General features: G+C 40.5%; 1 protein-coding gene across 2 annotated transcripts in view; it reads right to left on the minus strand.

Moving 5' to 3' along the window:
* Positions 1-25,085, minus strand: part of GRM8 (glutamate metabotropic receptor 8) — an 814,595-nt gene that overhangs the window by 240,482 nt on the left and 549,028 nt on the right. Inside the window, exon 8 of one of the 2 annotated variants that reach the window (XM_065542532.2) lies at positions 20,238-22,014. The exons of the other annotated variant lie outside the window; for it this stretch is intronic. Coding sequence (XP_065398604.1) covers positions 22,001-22,014 — 14 coding nt within the window. The 3' untranslated portion in view covers positions 20,238-22,000. Of the gene's footprint in view, positions 1-20,237; positions 22,015-25,085 lie in introns of those variants that run through there. 2 annotated transcript variants of the gene reach the window in all.

Below are 25,085 nucleotides of genomic sequence, written 5' to 3' on the forward strand. Positions count from 1 at the left end.
AATCCCAGCACTGTGCAAGGCTGAGATGGGCAGATCACTTGAGGTCAGGAGTTCAAGACCAGCCTGGCCAACATGGCAAAACCCCATCTCTACTAAAAAATAGAAAAATGAGCCGGACCAGGTGACAGGCACCTGTAATTCTGGCTACCCAGGAGGCTGAGGCAGGAAAATTGCTTGAACCCAGGAGGTGGAGGTTGCAGTGAGCTGCAGTTGCTCCAGTGCGCTCCAGCCTGGGAAACAGAGCAAGGTTCCATCTCAAAAACAAAAACAAAAATGATGAAGATGGAACTTAATAAATGGGAGGCTCACCCCAGATTGCACAATGAGTGAGATGCACAACTGGAACTGAAGTCAAAGTCCTTACAGCATGAGTGGCATATCTCTGCTACAGCAAGCTCCCAATTGATAGTTATTTATGGTGCACGAACTATGAGATTGTGAATAGAAAACTGTCGATCTCATTGACAGAAGACTGTCAAGAAGAGGTGGGACTATAAGCTCACCTCTAGTCCTGCCTGACCAGCCTGCTCAACCTTCAATAAGAGTGTTGAAATATATAACCCACATTTCTTTGATCAAGAAGCCATTATTAGCACATGTTCAAGTTTCCAAATAATTGGGACTTGCTTTTTAGTTACATATCTTTAATGCCCTTTATGCAGCAAATAAATTATTATTATGTAAAGTTTGTTTTGCAATATATATTACAATGGAAGAAATGCAGCATATTTCTACATCAAATGTGTGAATTTTTCCAATTATTTATTTCTTATTGTTAGGTCTTGCCTCTCAGTGGCATACAAGACAATCCATTTAATAATGCCAAGTAAGAAAGGAGAGTTTTAGATTAATAACTCCTGTAAGTAACCTATTTGTCACTAATATACCCATTTTATCATTGTCCATTTTCCCTGGTGCACTGCTGACTAACATTGTTAGTAGCATGTTTTGCTTAGGAGAATGTAAGAAGAACTAATTTTGTGCAGTTTTCCCAGAAATATTTGTTTTCTCCAACTTTTATTGGTATCCAGATACCACTCGTGCTAATAAAGCAAAGCCCTCAGTGCTTTTCAGAAGCCCCTGAAGTGTGTGTTTGGTGACTCTTTATGTGATCAACTTTCCCTTGTTAGTTTCTGTTCACACACGCACGTGTGTATTCACCTGTGTATCACTACCACCTTTCCCCTTTCCATTGCGTGATTGCTTTAAATAAGGAAAACAAAAAACATGTATTTTTAGAGTTTAATGAGAAATGATTCAGGAACATATTTATAAGTACTTTAGAAATAGTTGAAAGAACAGTCAGCAGGTAGAGAAAAGAAGTGGTCAGGCAGCCAGGTCTCTGACTCCTTAATTCCTATATTTATTAGACCCCATTTTCTGCACACTCATTCTTGCCCTTTCTGCATTCTCATTCTTGCCCCCATATACTGCTGCAGAATAGCTAGCCCACTAGAACTCCCCCCTATTATTTTAGGATTCCTCAATAGGTATCTCATTGTTTAGCAAAAGTTGTTCTCTTCTGCTCTGTGGCAGCAGCATTTCTTCACCAGCTCTGACTTCCTTCCAAGAGTAGTCCATCCCCCACTCTCCACAATCTCCTGAGAGCTGCCACTGTTGTTGGTGTGCAAGAGAGATAAATCTACCTAAGATACTCTCCTCATGACTCCAAAGCTACTGGCCACCTCCTGGCAATGACATTTTACCATAAGATTGCAAACCAGACAGAAAGTACTATCCATGCATTATTATCCCCTGAGGTATTCCTCATGAGAGAAAAGAAAAGCTAGGCTGAAACTCAATGATTTGGAGATTTAAGGGTTTTCCTTCAGACTGAATCAATCACCAGTGACAGAGCAGGGACTTTGTCTCATTCCCAAGTACACAGACTTCCAGGCATCACACTGAGGTGTATTTACTTTCAATTGCTAGATACATGCTTTAAGAGGCAGACAGAAGAAGGATCCTTTTCAGTTGATAAATTCAAGAACACAATAGCTTCAATGATCTCACCTTCTCTAAACACATACTTTTAATTGACAATGATTATCCAGGCAAGTTTTCCAGAAAAAGAAAATCTATTCTTCAAACTTTGGAGGCTGTTTCCTTCTTGACTTATTTACTGTATTGATTATTTATGGTTAATTATCATGGGTAATTCCTCCTCCTTTATGAGTGTGTTTTACTTGAATTTGATGAGCTACCCCAACCCAATATATAGAAATAAATTAGCAGCTGCTCTAAATATAAAAAGTCTCATTCAAAGCCAGGAAGCTTCAAAACTAAACTAGATAAATGTATATACCCTTAGTAGTTCCCAAAGCATTTCCAAATTACAGTACCTTTCTTAGCCCTGATTCCTTACCATATAAATGCTTATACACATGTTTATTTTCCCTCCTATACTATTTAGTCCCTTTAGATCAGGGATAGACATTATGTATTATTGTATTCCTACTGTACTAAATATCTGACACACAATAGGCGCTCTCTAAATGTCTGAATGACTGAATGCATGAATGGAGAGCGAGAGACTAATAATGATAGCTGTCCTCTATTGAAGACATAATACATCTCAGGCACTGTCTTGGGAAATTTTCATGAACGATCTGATTTATTTCTTCTGATATCACAAGGGAGGCTTTATTATCCCCAATTTGGAGACGAGAAAACAGTTGCTTAGAGAGGTTAAGTTCCTTGGCAAAGGTTACAAATCTTATAGATGATAGTTTTAATTGGAACTCAATCGTTTCCTATGTAAAGTTTACACTCTTATTCACTAAGACAGAGGTCAGCAAAGAATGGTCAGCCCTGTTTTTGCCTGCCAATGTTTTAGCAAAGACAGTTTTCTGGCGACACAGCCTCACTCATTTGTTTACCTATTGTCTATGGCTGTTTTGAGGCTACAACAGAAAAGTTTAGTAGTTGCAACTGAAATAATCTAGCCCGCAAAGCTTAACATATTTATTATATGACTCCTTACAGAAAAAGTGTGTGGGCTGGGCGCAGTGGCTCACACCTGTAATCCCAACACTTTGGGAGGTTGAGGCGGGCGGATCACGAGGTGAGGAGTTTGAGACCAGCCTGGCCAACATGGTGAAACCCTGTCTTTACTAAAAATACAAAAATTAGCTGGGCATGGTGGCACGCCCCTGTAGTCCCAGATGCTCTGGAGGCTGAGGCAGGAGAATCGCTTGAACCCAGGAGGCGGAGGTTGAATTCAGTGAGCCTAGATTGTGCCACTGCACTCCAGCTTGGGCGACAGAGCAAGACTCCGTCTCAAAAAAACAAAACAAAAAAAGTGTGTCACCGTGTGGTAGGAATATACTGAAGAAGCATACCACGGCAGTCAGAAAAATGGTGAAGGAAAGGCAGGGAAACCTGCCCAAGTAAGAAACTTGTTCTCTACATTTGCTGAACCCACAATTGTTTCCTACTCCCCACCCTAACACAATTGAGTTATTGTGGGATTAAAAAGTACCCAGGCAAGGCCTTAGTTTAAATCTAACCAGCCTTACATTAACCTGGTCTGTGCTGTTGCCTCAGCTCATTTTCTTCTCTGTTTGGTGCTATGACTAACTCATTCCCAAGGAAGCCTCTGATATTTCAAGCTGAGAGAAGCGAAAGAGCTGAAACTCTTGTTAAACAATTAATTAGCCTTTCACAGGGCAGAGATAAGGTAATCACATTCTCCAACTCGCAACATAAAGTGCAAAAGTATTTCAGACCTAGTGAGCCTTTCTCTTTTTCCTTAATTTTCCCTTCTTTTTCTCCTAGGTGTTTCTTTCTCCCCTCCCTCCATGTCTCCACTTAACTGTTCACACGTAAACCTTACTGAAGATCAAGTATATATTGTATTAATTAAATAAAATTCAATGCTCTTTTCTTAATACTCAGTCAGGTGTTTAAATATGTTACATATATGTTACATAAACAAGATATTTTGTCCAGACAGGAGCCTGGAAATTGATTGCTTTTGTTGGAAAGACTTACGGTCTTTGGCTGATGTGTGAGTCTTCCTTCCCACAGCTCTTTTCATCCATGAGTGATGAGTTAATAGTAGATTAAAAGGCTCCTGGGAGAAAATGAATTTGGACTGCACACCCTTTTGTGTGAGATAGTATTAAAACATTTCTGAGGTTTTTAGATAACCCCAAATAAGGCCAGAAAGGCAGGCAATTGTAACCTTCATGAAAGAGGTATCATGTTGGATTTTTTCACCACTGTATTCTACATTGCCTAGCACAGTATCTAGCATGTAAATATTTGTGGATGAAGGGAAGGTGAGCAGGAGGGAAAGAAGTAGAGAGGATGGAAGATAGGGCAATAAATGGAGGGAAGAATGGTAAGAAAGAAAAAAACAAACATACTTAGGGCACAATCACTGTATATGGAGTGGGCGGTGTAAGCTGATACTCTGAAGCTAGCATCTGTCTGTTGAAGAGGAAGGCTACTGTAGTCACAGCAGACTGTGGCTGATGCTAGAATCCTCTTGGGTCCAAGGACTCAGCTTCAGGAAAGTGGCCTACTTTGTGTATTATCACACTCGGCTCCCAGTGATTCTTGCTGTAACTTGTGTCTTTCTAACAGGACTCTGTGGAAGAGAATATCCTCCTTCACACTTTGATGGACAAAATTTTAGGGTGAGTGGCAGAGCTCTGCACTTGGGACAGAGGTGTCCTCAAGCAAAGCAGCAGGTCAGCAAGAGAAGGGGCCTTGATTACCTGCCATATCTATAGACCTGTAAGACTTCAATGGCACCAGGGCTCCATCGGAGCTAGTAAATGGCCTAACCACCTTCAGAAAAGTCTGACTTGAAGGAGTATAATGGAGTTGCATCTCTCCAGCACAGGGTAATAGATGCGTAGCAAGACAGACAGGCTCAGGATTAAATGCGACCAAAACTGCAGATTCTAGGGATTATCTGGGTAAGGAAAGCATGGGTAAAACCTAGATTCTCTACTAGTTTAGGAATTGGGAGCCCACACATCTTGTGATCTGTGTATTTTGTTTGTATTATTTTGTTAGTCATAAGTTGTTGAAGTCTGAAAATCTGGACTTTCATGTCATCCTTCATTATCTTCCACACTGTGATCTCAGAGGCAAGCAATGCACTAGCATCTGGCCTAATGTGTTACTGATGGCAGCGGTGGGCCATGCAGAGTGGCTGCTGCCATTACACCTGCTGCAGCAAGGAGGCACAGGTGGTGGCAGCAGGAGAGGCTGCAGGGCAGCAGTAGTGGCCATGGGACACCGTGCCGTGTCCCCAAGGCAGCTGACTGCACTGCCCCCACCTTCACGCAGTCGGGCAGTACCCACTTCAGGCCCTGGCCCCACTTGCCACTCTTTACAGCCACTGCTATGGGGAGGTCATGGGGAAGAGGCGGACAGCCCCCAGAGCCTTCCCCTGGGAGCCCCCATGGAGCCCACCACCCTGGGGGCCACCATGATGGGGCCGGGCCAAGTTGCCTGCAGGTGGGGGAGCAGTGTGGTTGGGCCCAGAGGGATGAGCAGAGAGGGGACCTGAGGCAGAGCTGGGCCTGGGCTGGAACCATGCTCCAGGTAGCCTGCAAGAGCCCTGGACAAGCGGGAGACCCGCCCCTTCTGAGTTAGCCAGGTGGGAGCTCCCCGGGTGCAGCTGCAGCTGCTCTGCCCCAACTCTGGACCCACGCATCTCTGTTCCTGGGGGCCCAGGAAGGCCCCTCTGAACCCTGCAGGCTCGGAGGTGCCTGCTTCCACTGCCTGGCTTCTCCCCACTGTCAGTGTATGCTCTGATCTTGGAGTAATGTTGGGGCCAAGCCTGGGCACTGTTGCAGTCTGGCCAGGGGCACATGCTCAGGGCAGCAGAGACACACCCACCCCCTGCTGCCTTGCTTCCCTCTAAAATTTGGGTGGGGACAAGCATAGGAGGGGGGCACAAGGGGTGCTGAGGACAGACAGGCACTGGCCTGCAGGCACCCTTTGGCATCAACAGCCTGGGTGCCATGAATGGTGACAGGAGGCAGACAGGCTCCTGGGCAGAAGGGGGCAGAAGGCTCCTCAGTGAACCCTGGGGGCTCAGAGCCATTCCCACATACCAGAGGGTGAACTTGTGATGCTTTTCCCTGGGCCTGCATGGGCACCCATGGACCAATCAGCATGCACTTCCTCCCCTCTGAGGCCCATAAAAACCCCCAGACTCATCCAGACTCAAGCAGAGGACAGAGAGATGCTGGGGAGATGACCAGATGACAAGCTGCAGAGAGGAGCTGCCTACCCCAGGGTCTCCTCTCTGCTGAAAGTTGAGGAGACAATGGGATGACCAAATGCAGAGTGGGGCTATCCTCTCTGCTGAGAGATGAACACTCACTGGGACACCCTGGCTACAGAGAGGAGCTGCCCACTGAGAGTCTCTTCTAAGCTGTTCTATTGCTCAATACAGCTCCTCTTTGTCCTGGTCACCCTCCACTTGTCTGCATATCTCATTCTTCCTGGACTCAGGATAAGACCTTGGTACCTGCTGAATGGCAAGGCTAAAAGAGCTGTAATACAAACAGGGCTGAAACATGCCCCTTGCTTGCCATGTTGTGGGTGAAGAGAAGGAGAGAAGAGCCGTGGCCCTTCAGGGAGCCCAGCTCTGGGAGCTCCCTGAGCCAGGGCAGTGACTCCTTCTTTGGGGCCCTGAAGTTCCTGGCATCTCCAAGCTTCCAGGAGCCACTGCATTCCCTAGTGCCAGCTGGGGAAGCTGTTCGCAGTCCTCCTGGTCCAGCTGTAGCCTCACAGAGAGCCAGGACCCATACTGGTACCTGGAACTGCCTACCCCGCAGCAGCAGCCAGTGTGTCTGGCTGCGCACATTGGCCAGACCCCACACTTGCTCACACTTCCCTCACCACTCCATGCCTGACTCACAGTCTCCCTTGGAGGCATAGGATCCAGGCCAGTAGTGTGAGCCAAGTGCCCCCTGCCAGATCAAGTGGGCAGAATGAGCCCAGCAGGCCCAGTGAAAATTCAGGCAAAGGTGCCACCAGCCACAGAGGTTTCCAGCCAGAAAAGTGACACCCCGCAGATCCTGCAACATTACCATTTCCTTCTACCCAATGATATGTGAAAAACCAGCCCAGGAATTATTGACCTGTCTTGTCCCTCTCAGGGTGCCTATCACCCTACAATTCCAGTAGCTTGCGTCTACCACTTTTTATCTTTCTATAATGTTTTAAAAATATAAAATACAATACATACAGAGAAAATGGAATAAAACCAAACCACATGTCTCAGTGAGTTATTACAAAACAAGCACCTGTGTGCCCACCACACAGGTCAGGAGACAGAAAACGGCTGGCATGTTCAGGGGTCACTCTCCACCACACATGCCCTCACGTGCCCTGCTGTACCAGCTCCTAACCACAAATCTCTCCTCTTGATAGCCACTCTGACTTTTAAGATAAACTTTGTCCTGATTTTTTAAAATCATTTTCACCTAACAGTGTATTCCTAAACCTTTTAGTTTAGCTTTTGCCTGTTATTTTTCTAACTTTACATAAAATTCTCCACTTGAATTTTATCTGCTAGGCTACTTTTGAGTTTGCTTGTGGAAAGTATCTCCATTGTTTTGGTTGTCTGTAATTCACTTATTTTCATTGCTGAATAGTCTTCCATTCCATGGACACACTATAACTTATGTATCTATTCTACTATTAATGAATATATGGGTTATTTCTAGCTTTAGCTATTATGCACATTACTGCTGGAAACATGCTTTTATTTATGCCTTGTTGCAAATGGATGTGTATTTCCATTAAGTATGTAACCAAGAATGGAACTGGTAGATCATCTGGTATGCCTGTCTTCAAACATAGTAGATACTGCCTATCTGTTTTACAGAGTGCTTTAGGACCCTACGTGCCTCACAACAGTGTGCAAGAATCCTACAGCTTCAGACTCTTGCCAAGACCTGATATTCTGTTTCCCTTAAATTTAGTCATTCTTATAGACAGATATTGCTATCTTATCTTTAACTTGCATTTCCTAGATTATTAATGGGCCTAGATTTGCATTTCCATATTCATGGACCTAACTTGCATTTCCTAGATTATTAGGACCATTTTAACTTTTCTTCTTTGTATTGGTGAAGTAAGTCCATGTTCATATCACATGCTCATTTTTTCTATTGGGTTGTATTTTTTATACTCACTGATTTTGCAGGCTTTTTGAAAAAGTAGCCATTCTAGACTATATACAAGCATTTCAATCATTATGCGTATTGCAAATATCCTGTCACATTCTGTGCCTTTGTTTTTCACTCTCTGAATGCCCTTAAAATTCTCATATCCAATAGGAGAAGATACATGTGAATAAAACCTTTGTGCCAAGTTCTCTCATATATATATGTTCAGGGTATTATGAAACATAGAGAAGGAGTTGTTAATTAAATGCAAGAGGGATGAGAATTCAAAAAATGTCATAGAGGGGTAAAGTAAATATTGGAAACATGCATTCATATTTTTCAGGAAATTAAAGGACCAAGAATCTCTATGCAAAAAAGCACTCTGAGTCCTCTGCAGCTCTATTTATGCAGCTGAGTGAGACAGCAATACTCTTGACTACAGAAATTTTTCAAGGGAGGTAAGTGATGAATAGAGCCCTAAGTATAATTAAGGAAAGGTAAAAGAGGTCTCCAGGATTTAGAGACGTAGCTTCACTCAGAATAAATATTCCCAGTGGTTTATAAAAGGAGTGAACAGAAGTATAGTTGTCTTGGGGTGGAGTAGAGCTGAGCTAGACGGCAATGAGAGTGACTTTAGAAGTTTCAGATAGAAGGCAAAAAATACCAGAAGTTTGGCAAGTATTATAGGAAATAGGTAACATACCAGCTTTGAAGTCATGGAGATCTTGGTTTAAATTCTTCCCTCCTTTCTCTATTTTCTCTCTTTCTTTTTTTCTCTGATACACGTGCACGCGCGCGCGCGCGCGCACACACACACACACACACACACACACAGTATCTATGGCATGTAATGCAGACTTTTCAAAAAGTGGCTGGGAATGTTTTCTCTCAGTCCCCTGGACAATAAAATAACTCACAATGAGAACTCTCAGTTTTCCCCTACAAAAAATGCTCATAAGTTTTTTGATGGAGTTACAGTGCTTTATTCACCCCCAAAGGAGCAATTGCATCTTTCCCCTGGTTCCAAGGTTCCCAGGTTTTGAGCAGCTGGCTTCCTCAGAAAACTCTGGAAAACAGCTGACAATTATACCTGTTATACAAATAGCCTGCCTGCAGAGTCTCTTCTCCTTACTCTATAAGAACAGAGACCAATCACAGTTGCTTTAATGTAATATAAACCCACTATGTATCCAGCAAGGGACTGGTCCTGGCTTACCTCTCTGTGGGAGGCCAAGAGGCTCCAGGGATGTGTGCCTCTCTTGCTGACTCCAGCCTATAAATTTCCCCCAGTAAAGCCTGTTCCTTAACCAAATGATTCTGTGAAAATCGTCTTGAGCCCTGCTGCACAATGGCAACTTGGGACAGGCAACAGCCATTCTTAGCCTGGTATCCTCATCTGTAAAAGAGGAATTATGCCAACGATAATAAGTTATTGTGAAGGCTGAGCAAGATAATATGTATAAAATGTTTAGCACTGGGTCTATTTTACATGGCTAATAGAAGAAAATGCAGTTATGGCTAAAATAATGAAAGCTGAGTAGCCTCAATTTCTCAACTGAATGATAATGTCATGGTGCTGACCTCAAACAAATCATTCACTAGATAACTGAAGACCGCCAGTAGAGCGTATGTGTGTCAAGGGTAAGAAGGTTGGGATCTAAGGGGTGGCTGGAAAGGATTTTCCAAAAGAGATTTGCAGAACGAGAGGGACTGGGCAGAAGTAGATCCACTCTGTCAGTTTATCTCATCAACAATTGTAGATTGCATTTTCACTTGCAATAACGACCCAATAGCTATTTTAATTATGTTTGTATATACATACACAGTTTATGCATATAACAAATATATAAGCAGAAGCTTCTGCGTGATCATGGGTAAAATTGTTCTTATGCTACTGGACTCGGAGAGGCTATATGTTTCTATTACAGTAGTTGGATTGAATAAATACATGCTGGCAGGGAGGGTCTGTTTCCCTGTGTTTAAGCTATAAAGTGGGAGATTTTCTACAGAGCAGATTATGAGAAAGTTTTGGCCAGAGGAAGATATAAAAGATAAACTGTGTGTAAATAAAGTAGTCAAAGCAAACTAAGGTTTCTAGGGATAAACTTCTTGTGTTGGAGCTGGGAATTGCTTCTGATTTTATTCCTACTGCTACTAGTGTCACAGGATCCTCGGCGTGTTGCTTTTCTGGCTGGAAACCTCTGTGGCTGATGGCGCCTTTGCCTGAGTTTTGCTCGGGCCCGCTGGGTTCATTATGCCCACTCGACCTGGCAGGCTGCGCTCAGCTCGCACCACTGGCCTGGATCCCACGCATGCCAAGGGCAAGCCAGCCGCAGAGGCGAGGGGTATGTGAGCAAGCAAGCGTAGGATCCAGCAACTGTGCACAGCCAGGCACGCTGGCTGTGGTGGGGTGGGCAGCTCCATGCACCTGCATGGGTGCCAGCTCCCTGCAAGGCTGTAGCTGAACCAGGCATACCACAGGCAGCTTCTACGGCTGGCACTGGGGAACGAAGTGGTGCCCGGAAGCTGAAGACAACAGGAACTGCAGAGTCCCAAGAGCATGTCTCGGCCTTGGCTCAGGGAGTTCCTTGGTCTGGGCTACCCAAAGGGCTGCAGCTCTTCTCTGCTTCTAGTAGACCACAACACGGTGAGCAAGGGGTGTGTTTCGGCCGTGTGTGTGTTACAGCTCTTTCAGCCCCACCATTTGGTGGGCCCCAAGTTCTTGTCACACACCCAGGAAGAATGAGGTACACAGACAAGTGGAGGGTGAGCAAGGCAAAGAGGTGCTTTACTGAACAACTCAGAGGAGACCTGCAGTGGTAGCTTTTCTCCACAGGCAGGGCATCCCATTATCTGCTCAGCTCTCAGCAAAGAGGAGACCCATAATGGGTAGCTCTTCTCTGGCCAAATGATGGTCAGCCCATCATTTGCCTGAGTCTGGCTTGAATCCAGGGTTTCTATGGGCTTCAGAGGGAAGGTAGTCAATGCTGACTGGTCCATGGGCAGTCATGGGTGGGCCTGGAAAAAGCAGGGCAAGTTCTCACTCCTATCTGCAGAACTGGCCTGAAGGTGGGGTTTCACCAGGGACTTGCCGCTTTCCACCCAGTAGCCTGTCTGCCTCCTGTTGCCATTAACCTGCTGTTTACAGTGTCCACAGCGTCCAGGGTATTCATGCCGAGGGCTGCCTGCAAGCCAACACTGAGCGACCCTTAGCCCCCTCTTGGCTTCCCTCTCATGCTCGTCAGTGCCCAAAGTCCAGAGGGGGCTGAGGCAGCAAGGGGCTGCTGTGTCGGTGTTGCCCTAAGTGTGCATGCACCTGGCCATGTTGTGACAGCTCCTGGGCTCCGCGTTAACTTTGCTCTGAAATCAGAGCAGGCACCGGGAGCGCGGAGAGGCCAGGCAAAGGAAGCAGGCACTTCTGAGTGTGCAGGGGCAAAGGGGCTTCCCAGGCCCCCAAGACTGCAGAGATGCCTCAGTCCGCAGCCACAGCTAGGTCGCTGCAGTGGTGCCTGGGGGAGTGAGGTTCCTGCCCCTCCAACTTGGAAGGGGCCAGGGCTTCCATCTGTTCCTGAGAGGGCGCAGCCCTGGCCACACCTCCCGCACTGCAGCCAGTGTCATGGCAAAGACCTCTCCAGACAGGCCGTTGCTGTTATCATTAGAGCTGGCCAGAAGAACCAACACTTTAGTGATGAGTTAAGACAATATTGGAGGAGTGAGAGTCTGTTTGGGCCCACCTGAAGGCATAAGACTGGGGCCCCACAAGGACGAAAGTAAGCATGCAAGCAGGAGGGCAGAGTGGAGCAGATCAACTTCAGCACTGCCTTTAATTACAAACACAGATGGCTGGGTAGAAGAGACACCAGCCCCTAAAATACACGTGACGGATCTGCTAACTCAAGGAATTCTACTCAGTCAGAATTTAATCCTGGTAGACCACCTAGATCTTCAGGCCTTTTTAAATGCAAATGACACCAAGAATGACAAAAGACTGTATGGAGTTCTTTCTCAATGGCAAGTTTAGGGTAGGATGGAGGGAAGATCAGAGCTTTGGAATTCCGAAGGAGAGGGAAACAGGCTGAAAAGAAAGAGAACCGGAGGGGAAAGCCAGGAATAGAAAAGACAATGTTGCCTATTCACAATGGGAATCAAGCTTTTCCTATAATAAAGACCTTGACACAGAAGTGAGTGGGCTAATGAATTTTCTCCATCCAACAGTTAGTTCTATGTGTATCACTAAAGTTATAAACACAGTCTTGAGTACCAGAACTTTAATTTTGACACCACAGTCTTTGAAGTTCTACTATAATTGGGTCAAACTCTGGAACAATAGCAGATATGCTGACTTGCTATAGAATGAGAGTGACAAAGAACCATGAGGAAATGCCTGAGGTTGAGTCACAAAGGCCTCTAAGTATCCCCCACCAAGGACAGTGATGACTAAGGCCCTCTCCATGTCCTTGATGTCAACATTAGGTGATGTGTGTTAAAAATGTTGAGAATGGAGGGGACTATCTTCACGACAAGGCATTACTCTCCACATGGAGGGTGTATTCAATATGCCATCCTGGGAAGATTGAATTCCCGCAGCAGCACATAATGGAAAAATACTACGGCACTAAGCAGTAAACTAAGAATATATCAGAATCCCAAAGGCTATATCTAATATTGCTTCTCTTAACTGTAGAATGTAGTTATACTCTGTTGTGATTGGAAAAAAAAATAAAACCCTGCAATTTTTTCTCTTCCCTGTTGAGGACGAGTTCCTTACTAACTTTGAAATCAGTTAAGGTTTAGTTTAACCAAACTGTTCTTTAGGGAGTTGATTCCTATCAAAGGTCAAATCCTGAAAGTATAAAATAATCGCCTTCCAAATATCAATCCTGTAAAACAGAAAGAGGATCAGAAAATTAGTAGGTTATACTTTATGGGCAATTTCTCTTCACAGCCTAATGCTTTGTTTATTTAACTATCCTTATTAAATTATTTTAGCAATAAGAATGGGGTTACCTTCTCCCCACCTAACTCTCCAAACCCTCAATAGGAAAAAGTTGGCTGGAAGAGTGAATAACATACTAATCGCCTGAAACTTCACAAAGATTAATTGGATATGTCACCTCCTCTAAAGACCACAGCAGTCATTCACTGAAATAACAAATGGCAAGACTGGAAACCAAATTGTCAACATGGATACAAAGAATCTACTAATTTACTTGAGGTTAGAGGATAATAGGCAGTGTTATAGTAACATTATTATTCCTTTGTGATTCATTTCCAACCAAATTTCTTTTATTAGAAATGCCTTTTTTCTGATTATGAAAATAATAAATGCTCCATATGAAAAATCAAAAGTACATTTTAAGAATACGAGAAAACAATAATAATTAACAATAAGATTGGCAACCACAGATAATCATTGTAATGAATTAGCATTCTTCTTTCAGTGTTTTGGTGTGTATAACTACAATACATCACACCATGTAGGTGCTTTGCATTTTATGTTTATAAGCATGGTCTCATTTTGTTAAATTATTATAAGCATCAACATTAATGCCTGTATTATATTCCATTCTATTGACATTTATATATCCTTTGTTTTCTAACATAAAAAGCTTTTAAACTAGGCACAAATACTTTTTCTAAAAATTTTACATTACTTCTTAGGGTAAAATTCTTGGAAGTAGTGTTTCTGAACCAAAGAGCAAGAAGAAAATATTTTGCCAAATTATTTTCTAGACAGTTTTCTTTATTTTATAGTTTGTTTAATCTTTTGCCAGGCATATAAAATAGTAGTGTGATCTCTGTGCCTTCTTATCAATCCAAAATATTTCTTCTGAAAGTATTTTCTATTTCAAAAGATGAAAAATATGTCTCGTTATGTTTCATTTATTACATCTAAGTCTTAATCATTTTCATAAATGTATCAGTCAGTCAAATGTAGTTTCTCTCATAAATTGTTGGAGTATGCCCTTTGTAAATTGCTATTTTTAAGATTTTTTAAGATAGGTCATTAGAAATTTGTATGACCATTGTAAATAGTCAATATATTAAATGTTCCTCTTACATTTGAAGCAAATATTTCTCTCAACTATGTTTTTCTTATTTATTTATAAGAAAACCAACTATATATAGTTATATTTATTAACTAAATGTAAATATTTAGGTCTATTTATGTTTCCCTATGTGATTTTGTCTCAATTCCTCTATGTTTAGAAAAATTCCTCCCCCTCTACAGATTAGACATGCACCATCTAAAAAATAGTACTTGCTTTTTAATTATTATTGTTAGAATTAAATGAAACTGAGACTTGTTAATGAAATTAGCTAACAAAATTTTGCACTGCTGACCAGATATTATAAAAAACATTGAACCTATCATGTTTAATAGTGCATAGATTTCTCCAAGCTGGATAGCTGTGAAATAGAGTGTAACCAATGATTTGAGTGTAACTGTGATTAAACTTTCCAATGTTGGAAGACACTTTTAATGGAAGCTATTATCTATATTTATAGCAGTTTCATTTTTTACTTCAGCTGTTACTTACTCAATTTTTTTCTTCTCTTTTTTGCAATTGATTTGCAAAGTATTTCATTAATTGCCTCATAACTGTCATATGTATGGAAAATTGTTAGCATGCCTTAAAGTGATCAAGAAAGCTCTTGAGTGTTGAAATATACTAAGTCTTATTTTAGATCTACATTTCTCCTCTGGGTTCTACTTGGGCAAAACTAGTTATATTTAATGATGCTTTCATGCATTTGCTATTAAATTATATTAGTCTAGGTCAGTTAGATATATTTGTCTCTTGAGGCTCCTTGTCTGGGCTAGATGTCCATGCAATTTTTGTCCAGCTCCACGGCCAGTCAGAGGCATTTAATGTGGCCAACAACAATTGTCTCGTGCCTTGATTCTAACATGTATCTGGGTTTTTGAGCTTAAGAATGGAGAAACAGAATGTGTGTGGTCCTGTCAGTTGTTAAACTACTCCTTCCCTGTATCCCCAATCTTGCTTCATAGATATCCTCTGAATAAAATATTGTGATTTTTAAGCATCTCAGTTTGTACTAGGATTGCATGGATGGGGTGGCTTTTCCAACAGAGGAGGGATAGTGAGGGGAGGGACTGAGATGACTATATTCAAGAAAAACTATTTCTAGGCAGATAGCCAAATCTTGATCCATCAAAATACTAAATTAGGAATATATTAAAACATTTTTAAAGGGAATTCCATTATTATTATGAAAATGAGAAAAGAATAATATTCTGTACTGATATCTTCTGTCATTTGGAAATACCTACTTCCTTCCAAGAACTATATAATGTACTAGAGACACAGGATTAAAAGATATGGTCCCTGTTCCCAAATAACTCATAGCATTGAGACCAGGCTAACCAGGAAACAGTATCAGCTATGAAATGGAAGTACCAAATGACAGGAAGTAGATGGAATGAATGCCTAGCTGAAACTGTAAACATCAAGAAGAATTCCTGGATAATGTGCCCTATGAATTGAGTTTTAAAGGAAGAGAATTTCAGGCAGAAGAAATAGCATATTAGAAGGTCCAATGCTGTGAGAAATAACCTATTTACCTTCCTGCAAAGGAAGGTAATTTCAGCAAAGGTCTTAATTGGTCAGTGACAAGAGATAAAAATGAAGGACTTAGTAGGTCCAGATGATTAAGGTTTTTATACGGCTTGCTAAGGATTTTGGATTTTATGTGAAGCCCATAAAAAGGTATTGAAAGACTTTAAGTAGTCAAGGATGTATGATCAGATTTGCATTTTAGAAAAACTTCTCTGGCCACAATTATGTAAATAACAAAAGGATGGGGGGACACATTAGCACAAAAGAATAGTTACAGGACAATTCTTGGCAATTCAGGAAAGAAATGAGGAGGGTCTTAAGTAGAGACAGTGTTTCTGAAGAAAGATATTAAAGAGCCATAAGAGGCAATATATGATCATTGATTATAAGGTTGGCGAGACAGGGATAAAGAAAAGGGTGAAGGCAAGCCAGCTTTCTGGCTTTTACAGCCAGGTAAAATGTGATGACATTCACAGAAACAGGGAGTAACAGTGTGAAAGAAGACTTGATTGAAGGTAGAAGACAAATAGCTTGAGTTACCTATGAAATTCACAAGTGGATACAGAGGGCCAGGAGTAGGATGAAGTGAGTGATGCACTCAATTGGATACAAAATTTAAGAAACAAAAACTCTTTTAAAAAATGTGTTTTATTTTAAGTCTGGGATACATAAGTAGGACGTGCAGGTTTGTTACACAGGTAAATGTGTGCCATGGTGGTTTGCTGCACCTATCAACCCATCACCTAGGTATTAAGCCCCTCATGTATTAACTATTGATATTGATGCTCTCTCTTCCCCCGCCCCCCACTCCTGACAGGCCCCATTGTGTGTTGTTCCCCTCCCTGTATCCATCTGTTCTCATAGTTCCCACTTGCAAGTGAGAACATGCGGTCTTTGATTTTCTGTTCCTGTGTTAGTTTGCTGAGGATAATGATGCAGTGTTAACACATGGAAGCCTCCTCTCTTTAAGGGAGCTATGACTGAGAGAGAGGTAGAAGGTTTAAAGGTTATATTTTTATTTATTTATTTTTATTTTCTTTTATGAAAAGAAACTTGAACATATTTATTTGCTGAGGCTAAACGGAACTGGCAATGGATAAGAGATGTGGGAAGGAAGCAGACAGAGAAGAAAAATGCCAAATCAGAGGGAGACAGAGGCTGAAGAAAAGGAGGCTCAGATGGGATTGTTGTAGACAGTTTACTGAATACAGGCCTTCAAAACTATGGGGGGCTTCCCACCAAGGAAGCGAAACCGTATGACCCAGCAGTCCCTCTTCTGGTTATATACCCAAGAGGAAGTGAAATCAGCACCTTGTAGAAACATCCACACGCCGATGCTCGTTGCAGCACTATCCACAATAGCCAAGATATGAAAGCAACCTAGGTGTCCCTCAAGGGATAAATGGATAAAGAAAATGCATAACATATACACAGTAGAATATTGTTCAGTCTTAAAAAAAAAAAAAGAAAAGCCTGCAATTTGTGACAAAATGGACAAACCTGGAGGACATTATGCTAAGTGAAATAAGCCAGGCACAGAAAGACAAATACTGTATGTTTTCACTTATGTGTGGAATTTTTTAAAAAAAAAGTCAAACCCATAGAAAAAGATAGTACAACAGTGGTTATCAGGGACAAGGAGGGGGTGTGGAATGGAGAAATGCATGTCAAGGGGTACAAAGTTGCAGTTATATAAACAACTGAAATAAATAAGTCTCAAGAGCTAATGTACAGCACGAGGACTACAGTTAATAATTTTGTATTATATACTAGAAATTGGCTAAGACAGCAGATTTTAGATGCTGTTACCACCAAAAAATAGAAAAGTTAAAAAGGTAATTATGTGACATGATGGATATGTTAATGTGCTTGACCTTAGTATATTTCACTAAATATATATGTAATATACATGCATCAAAGTATCATGTTGTATGCCTTAAATATACACTATAAAAGAAGGAAAGTAAAGCACTTTTATTGCCTGAACAACACATTAACACATCTCCCCATTGTGAGTCATTTTTTTTTCTTTTGAAATGTTTATAGCATTTACTCACATCTTTCTGTATTTCTCCCCATCCCCAAATTTAGGGAAATTAGTATGCAATACTCATCTTCCTGTAATCCCTTATCTTTGGGGCATTAATCAGCAGTTACTAATCTGAAGACTTAACAAGGGAAGAACAAAGAAGCCTTAAAAACACTATTTGCTGAAAATATAGAAGGGGTGCTTAAGTGTTGCTCACATCTCTTCAAAAATGCTCTTTCCCAACCTTCAGGTGGAAATTATACTCAAGACTGCAATGGCTGGAACCTCAACTTCACGGACATCTGCGTCTTGAAGGAATTTTTCCATAAAACAGTTCTTTCATTTCAGAAATAAAATATTTACTAAAAAGCTGAGAAACAATGCAAGCAAATGCAGTAAATGTTTGTTGTTCATGGAAGACAAGTTATTCCTTTGCACACTCCTATTGTCTGAGTGAAGTTCTGAAGGTTTATACAAATGGAATAGATTGTGGAACTACCCCTGAGAACTACTCTTAAACATGCTAAGTACTGAGGCTGTCAAATTAAAGGAGTTTCTGAGGCTGCCGCTTCTCTGGTCATCTTTAATTAGGCAATACTCTACTGAAACCCTCACAATTAATCTTAAGGTTGATTTTCTTCTATAGTAAGTGGAAGGGGAATTATGTAGTGGCTTGCTCTTTGTTATAATTTTATTGAGAGGGTTGTGGAGGAAGGATTGGAATATAATAGAATTGTTCTATTTTCTACCATTTACAGAAAACTAGATGAATCACAAAATTGAAGAAAAATGATGCTTATCTTTTAAATATGTATTTTATAAATATTTAACTTACATTAAAATTACTTTCCACATGTACTCATATTACAAAATGCTCTAGGCATATCAGTGCATATGCTACTCAATAAATGTTACTATGTCTTTCTACCACAGAGATTTGTTTAGGAGGGAGATTGTCGTGTTATTTCCTATACCTGGAAGGACTCACACTTCTGTGTCTGTTAATATTTTATCCATATGATACAATCTAGACCGTGAAACATTTCCTAATGAAGTTACTTTTTCATTAATTTAACAACTGTCATAAATGAATTGACTGTCATAATGAATGAATGAAACAACGAAACAATGAATGACTCAATGTGGGCTGTTTCTATGAATTGCATACCTTCGTAACCCCAATAGAGCTTGTTGGGGTGCCTGGAATATTAACAAGCCAAACAAATACTTACTTATTTGTTAATTATGTAGGCATTGCATAAATTGAAATACATTTATATTTATCTCAAGAAATTCTCTCTAAATTATATTAGCTTCTGAGGAGAAAGTGTCTTTCTAGCAACCTGGTTTTTAGAACCATTGTAGGCTCTTTCTCTGTAAAGGTAAATAAACTTTCTTTGGAATATGATAAAAGAAGCTGTTAGATAATTTCTGAATGTCTGGTTTTATAATAAGGAGGGTCACTGTCCTCAAAGTTTAGCAATCACTGGACCCTGAGGGACTTTTGTCTAATCTTAACCCTGCACCTGACTGCCAGGCAGAGCTAATCACTTAACCTCCCAGTGAATTAATGGGCTCATCTGCAAAACACGATTGCCATCAAAGGGCATGAAAGGAAAAGACTAATGATAGACGGAATGAGGTTAGATTTAAAGATTCAACAAAGTCATCAAAATTCACAGCAAAGCCATTTTCCATTATTTCCCTCAATTGTAACTGTACTGCTTTTATAAGAAGTGAATTCGATAAAAATAAGCTTATAAGAGTTCTGTTGTGCTACTTTGTATCTGCTGGACTGATGCGGTATGTAAGAAAATTCCCTTGCTTTCAAAAATGTAAAATTTAAAGCACATTGAAAATTCATGATATTTCAGGAGATGCCTAAGGATTTGAGACTCTGACAGACAAAAAAATCCCCTGTGATTTTGATAAGACTGCTAAATAAAAAGGCAGTTCATACATTTATTTTTATCACCTTCTTCCTCTTCTATTTCCTCTTTCATTTTTCTATTACATTTTGATTTTGACTTTTATGTTTCTGCATCTTTACTTTTCTCCAACCCTGGAGCAATGGGAATTATTTTTGCAGACTCCAAGGTACCACTTTCAGTGTCTGATGAAGTTCTCCCTTTGGTGTGTGTCAAACAATCATTTCCAGGCTCCAGATAAAGAGACAGAGTGCCTCAGAAATGCCCTAAGCCCACTACAGGCATGCTTGCCTAAGCTGGCTGCATCTCTCCAGTTGCAATGCACATTTTTTGGGACAATAATAAATATTGGCTCAAAAGAGAATGATGGAAAATGCATTTTTAGGAGATATGAGATATAGGTCTATTGATGGATAAATTGATTTTTTTTCCAGTCACTATAACATCTTTTCAGAGTAAGTAAGCATAACTGCACAGAGAGATGGAAGATGTTAACTGATATTGGGACTACAATTAGATAGAAGAAAACCAGAACCAACGCACACACACACTGTTCAGATGGTTCATAGGGTTATTTTAATCACTGATTCAACTTTACAGAATGAAGTTGCTCCATTCAATTTCACATCAGTAACTGCAGGTTGTATTACGTCTAAGATTGGTATAGAACAACAGCAATTTCACAATATCTAGACAATGAATGAATATTAAAAATCTATTTCATTAAAAAGCTTTTTCAGATCCTGGTATCTGAAAGAAACCATGTTGGACCTAAAATATATCAAGAAATCAAGAACTCAATATAATGAAAATAAGGCTGAAGACTGCAACAGATTTGAATACAGCATGCCTCCATATTCTAATTATTCATGATTTTTGAGAAAATCTGTTTCAGTGAAAAGGGCAAGTAATCTTTCTTATACCTCACTTTAAAATATCTCATTTTAAAGTATTTCCTAGAACTTTCTCATTCCTTAGCTCATTGATTCTCAAAACAATGATTCTCATTCATTAGATCCCTTGATTCTCATATTCTCACAACCCTAAAATAAATGTTATAATCTATATTTTAAAGTTTAATATTTTGAAAAAAATAAATTACACAATTTGATGAGGGTGATAAAAGGCCCTCTCAAACTCCAGTCCCAAATTAGTTCACCCTGAGCAAGCCCATTCTCACATCAACCTGTTACATCATTTACAAAAATAAACAATGTCAATTGCATATATTTTTAAGTTACATTCAGTCAAACAAGCAGTTACCTTAGCACTCAGATGTGTAAAAACCAGTGCAATAAAACTTCAGTTTTTAACAAGTCATCTGAAACAACAGAGGACACAATTTTGTCTTGTTCCCAATATATTTTGTGTTTATGTTCCTAAATCCTAAATTCCTAAAATTGCATCCTGATAAAGAACAGTAAATTTGTTTCTCTACTATATTTACCATATTGCCTCATTACTTGATCCCTCCTTCCTTTCCTCCCTCTCCCCTTCTCTTCCACTCCTTCTTTTCTTCCTTCCTTCTTTTAATAAATGTATATATATATAACCAATAATTACCAGGCACTTACAGTACACTGGGCAGAGTGCTAGTCTCTTCACTGAAAACATTTCAAAGTATAATAAGAGAAACAGGAAGCAATGAAATGAGTCAGCTAGTTTTGGAATCAGGTTAGTCACAGTTGATCTCAGCTGCAGGCCCGGAAGGTTGGGGGTGGGCTGCCTTGTATTGCAAACACATGCATCACATCACATAGACATCCTGCACACCAGAGCACAGTAGCCTGTCAATTCCCACTGCTGAATCATTTATAGCTTTTATCATAGTTAATGCCAATGATTATATATGTTAAAGGTACTTATTAATCCTTGTACCAAATATAGGAGGGGCCTCAGACGCTGCTTGTCTCATGGTTCTTAAATCTAACCATGCACCATACTCACTGGTAGTTTCATAAGGAATGGATTCTTGAGCTCCCCTAAAGAAATCAGTAGCTCCAACAGAGATGTTTTTAAAAATCTGTTTCTAGTAAACTCTCCCAGTGATTGCTGAGTAACCTACTTAAAATGACATTGGAAAACCATACACTAGAACCCTGCTTTTGATTTTTATTGTTACAAGATCTAGAATCAAGTTCAAATAGTCTAGATAGTAAAATATTGTGGGAACTTTTTTTAGTTTTAGAAATCCCACAAGAAGTATGAAACTGTTGTCACAGTCCATGTAACTAAAATTCTTACGCAACGACTGAAAACATGAAGGAGTAAAAAGAGTTGTCCAGGGTAGAGACATCTGGATCCCTCTGAGGCAACCTAAGAAGATGAGTCTGTCAGAGAATAGAGATTGTAATAAGTTGATGACTGTATGCCCGGTTTGCTTTAGACAGTCCCATTTCATGCCTTCTGTCTTAGTACAATTATTAATCATGCTACCCATTTCTCTCTCCAAAGTGTCCCTATTTGAGCAACAAGTTATAGGGTCACCCCAAGTAAAAGGGAATCTTGTCAGAGACCAATGAGTGTCCTTTAGTGAATATAGAAATAATAAGTAGGCTCTATTTATTCATTTATTCAACTCAATTCAGCAACACATTTGTGCTAGCATTTGCACATGCCAAGTCCTGCATAAGTTAGGAAAGCCCCCTGCCTTGTGGAGCTTACAGTCCAGCAGTGGAAGACTCAGACAGTATACAAATGAAAAACAAATTAAAAAGGATAGAGATTATAACAACTGCTCTTATGGGAATAAAGAAGATGATATAATAGGATTTCATGGGATGGACAGGTGGAATGAGGCGAGGCCTTCTAGCAGACCATCATCTGTTTCAACCTCATTTTGCATACCTTCTTGTGCTCCAGAAACTGGAAAGCTGAAAGCTATGTTTCATATCCTCCTCCGCAGCTAGGGATCTGGATTTAGACACAGACAACCAGATATACTCATGAGTAGCACTGATTCAGAACTAAGCTGTAGAAGGACGACGCAGTGGCAGAAAAGGTGTCTACTTCACTGGCACAGAAGTCCAGCCTCCTTATTGTCAGACAGCACATAAGATCTGTTGCTGAAGGTAACAGTTCTGACCCCACTCCCTGATCCCCTGCTCATGGTTACAGTAGTACAACCCTGAAGCCAGCAGTTGGGACGGGAGCCTCCTAACTCCCCAGCTTCCCAATGAGGCAGATGTAGAGGGCCAGTTCTGCGATGGTGTTCTTGGAGTCTGGAATAGCTCTACATCAGGAGCTATTCCAAAGACCTTCTAAAAAATGGTAAGCACTGACTTATCATGTTAAGTGCCCTTCTGATTAAAGTGGAGTGGTTTCTGTTATCTGTCACAGAATGCCGAGTGATAAAGACCTGAAGAATGAAAAGGAGTCATGTGGCAAACAAGGGGAAGAGAATTCCAGACCGAGAAAATAGCAAGCGTACAGGGTCGAGGCTGGGAAAAGACTTGGCATGTTCAAGCCACAAGAAGAAAGTTATTGTTGCTGGAGGAATGAAGAGGTGGGAATGAGGAAAATGAGACACTGCGGGAGTCTGATCAGGGCAATGTCAGTAAGAGACAAGTTCGACTTTTTTTCCTAGTATATTGGGAATTCATCGAGGAGTTTCAATCAGGCATAATCTAGTTTTAAGAATATTAGACTAGATGCCTTGCAGAAAAGGAATTAAAGCAAGAAGATTAGTATAGGACTATGTCAGTAGTACTAGCAGGAATGAGGAAAAGGAGGAATTAAATCCTTGGCTTTCAGACAGATCAGAAGGTAGATGTGCTGTAATTCACTAAAACAGAGATACATAGGATAGAATAAACACATGTTTGAAGCATCAAGAGCTTGTTTTCATTTTTGGGTATGGGGTTGCACAAGTCAAAGTTGAGATGCAAACCAGACAAAAGACTGCCAAGGAGAGTTTCATAAATAAGAATCTGCAAAGGAATAGTCAGTTTTCCATGGAAATCCTCATCTAAACCAGGTCCCAGGTCAAGACATTTTAACACATGAGTCAGAAACAAAACCTCAGAGCACAGTACCTCCAACCACGTTTTTCGTTTCTTATACAAGGTCTCGTTTTTGTCACTCAGGCTGAAGTGCAGTGGTATGATCACAGCTCCTCAAACTTCTGGCCTGAGTGACCCTCCTGTCTCAACCTTTCAAGTATCTAGGACTACAAGTGTGCTCTGCCTTACCCGGCTATTTTTTTAAATTTTTTTTGTTGAGACAATCTTGCTATGTTGCCCAGTCTGGTCTCAAACTGCTGGGCTCAAGCAATCCTCTGGCCTTGACCCCCCAGTGTGTTGAGATTATAGGCTTGAGCCACCACACCTGGCCACCAAAGCACCTCTTTCTTACGTTAGCTTTTACCAAAGGCTATCAGCAGTTCACTCTATTAACCATATGACCACAGACCCTGTCCTTATCTGCAAATTCACGAACACTTTCTCAGGCCCGGGAAGAACTGAACTTCTTCTGTCTACCTATACTACCAGAAAATGACTAAGTCAAGCTGTCAGGACGTTTACAACCCTCTTATTATATGTTTCCTATATTCTTGCAACCCTGATCAGTTGCCCTGAGACTAAGTGTTGAAGTCTGCTCTTACTTTGCTATAATTACCATCTGGACAGCTGACTTGCTATTCTTACAAATACAATCCTAGCATTGCAGGATACCATGGGCCACCATGCCAATCTCCTTGCTGCACAAACTTGCTAAGCCCATTACATATGTAAGTTTTATTATCATAATCACCAATACCACTGTGGCTGAGGTTGATTTTATGATGGCCATACATTGAAGAGTAGCTATGTAAGTCACTAAACATACATTTTATCTCCACTTAAATATATTTGTTTACCTGAAATCATTACAGACAGAATATACACAGATCTATGTGTGGACAAGCCTATCTGTGTATGTGTGTGTGTGTACATACATATATTTGTGCACAGGTCTAAACAAATATATATATATATTATATATATATTATATATGAGAAACTAATATGTAATTAGTTAAAATGTTAGTTCAATATATATATGTTAACATGTATGTATATTAAACTAACAGATTATCATGAATATGTTATTTGAACTCATAGTCATTAAGAGATGTGAAACTTTTAAAATTGTTCACTGTTGGAAAACATTGGAGAGTCTCCAAATATTTAAACATCTAATCTTTAAGTTGAAATGATTCACACTAAAGGAAAATAAAAATATCTGAGCATATTTATTCAGGAGCAGCAGTAAATTAAGAAACCAAGAGATTTTTAAATGAATTTTCACTATGTTAATTTCAAGCTATTTATTATTTTATGGGCTGTCTGGTTTGTTAAAGCCTAATTAATGTAAGTAAAGAAGACTCAAGTAATCATTGAATATATCACTATGAAATGAAT

The sequence above is a fragment of the Macaca fascicularis genome, chromosome 3 (assembly GCF_037993035.2).
Source record: "Macaca fascicularis isolate 582-1 chromosome 3, T2T-MFA8v1.1".
Classification (NCBI taxonomy): domain Eukaryota; kingdom Metazoa; phylum Chordata; class Mammalia; order Primates; family Cercopithecidae; genus Macaca; species Macaca fascicularis.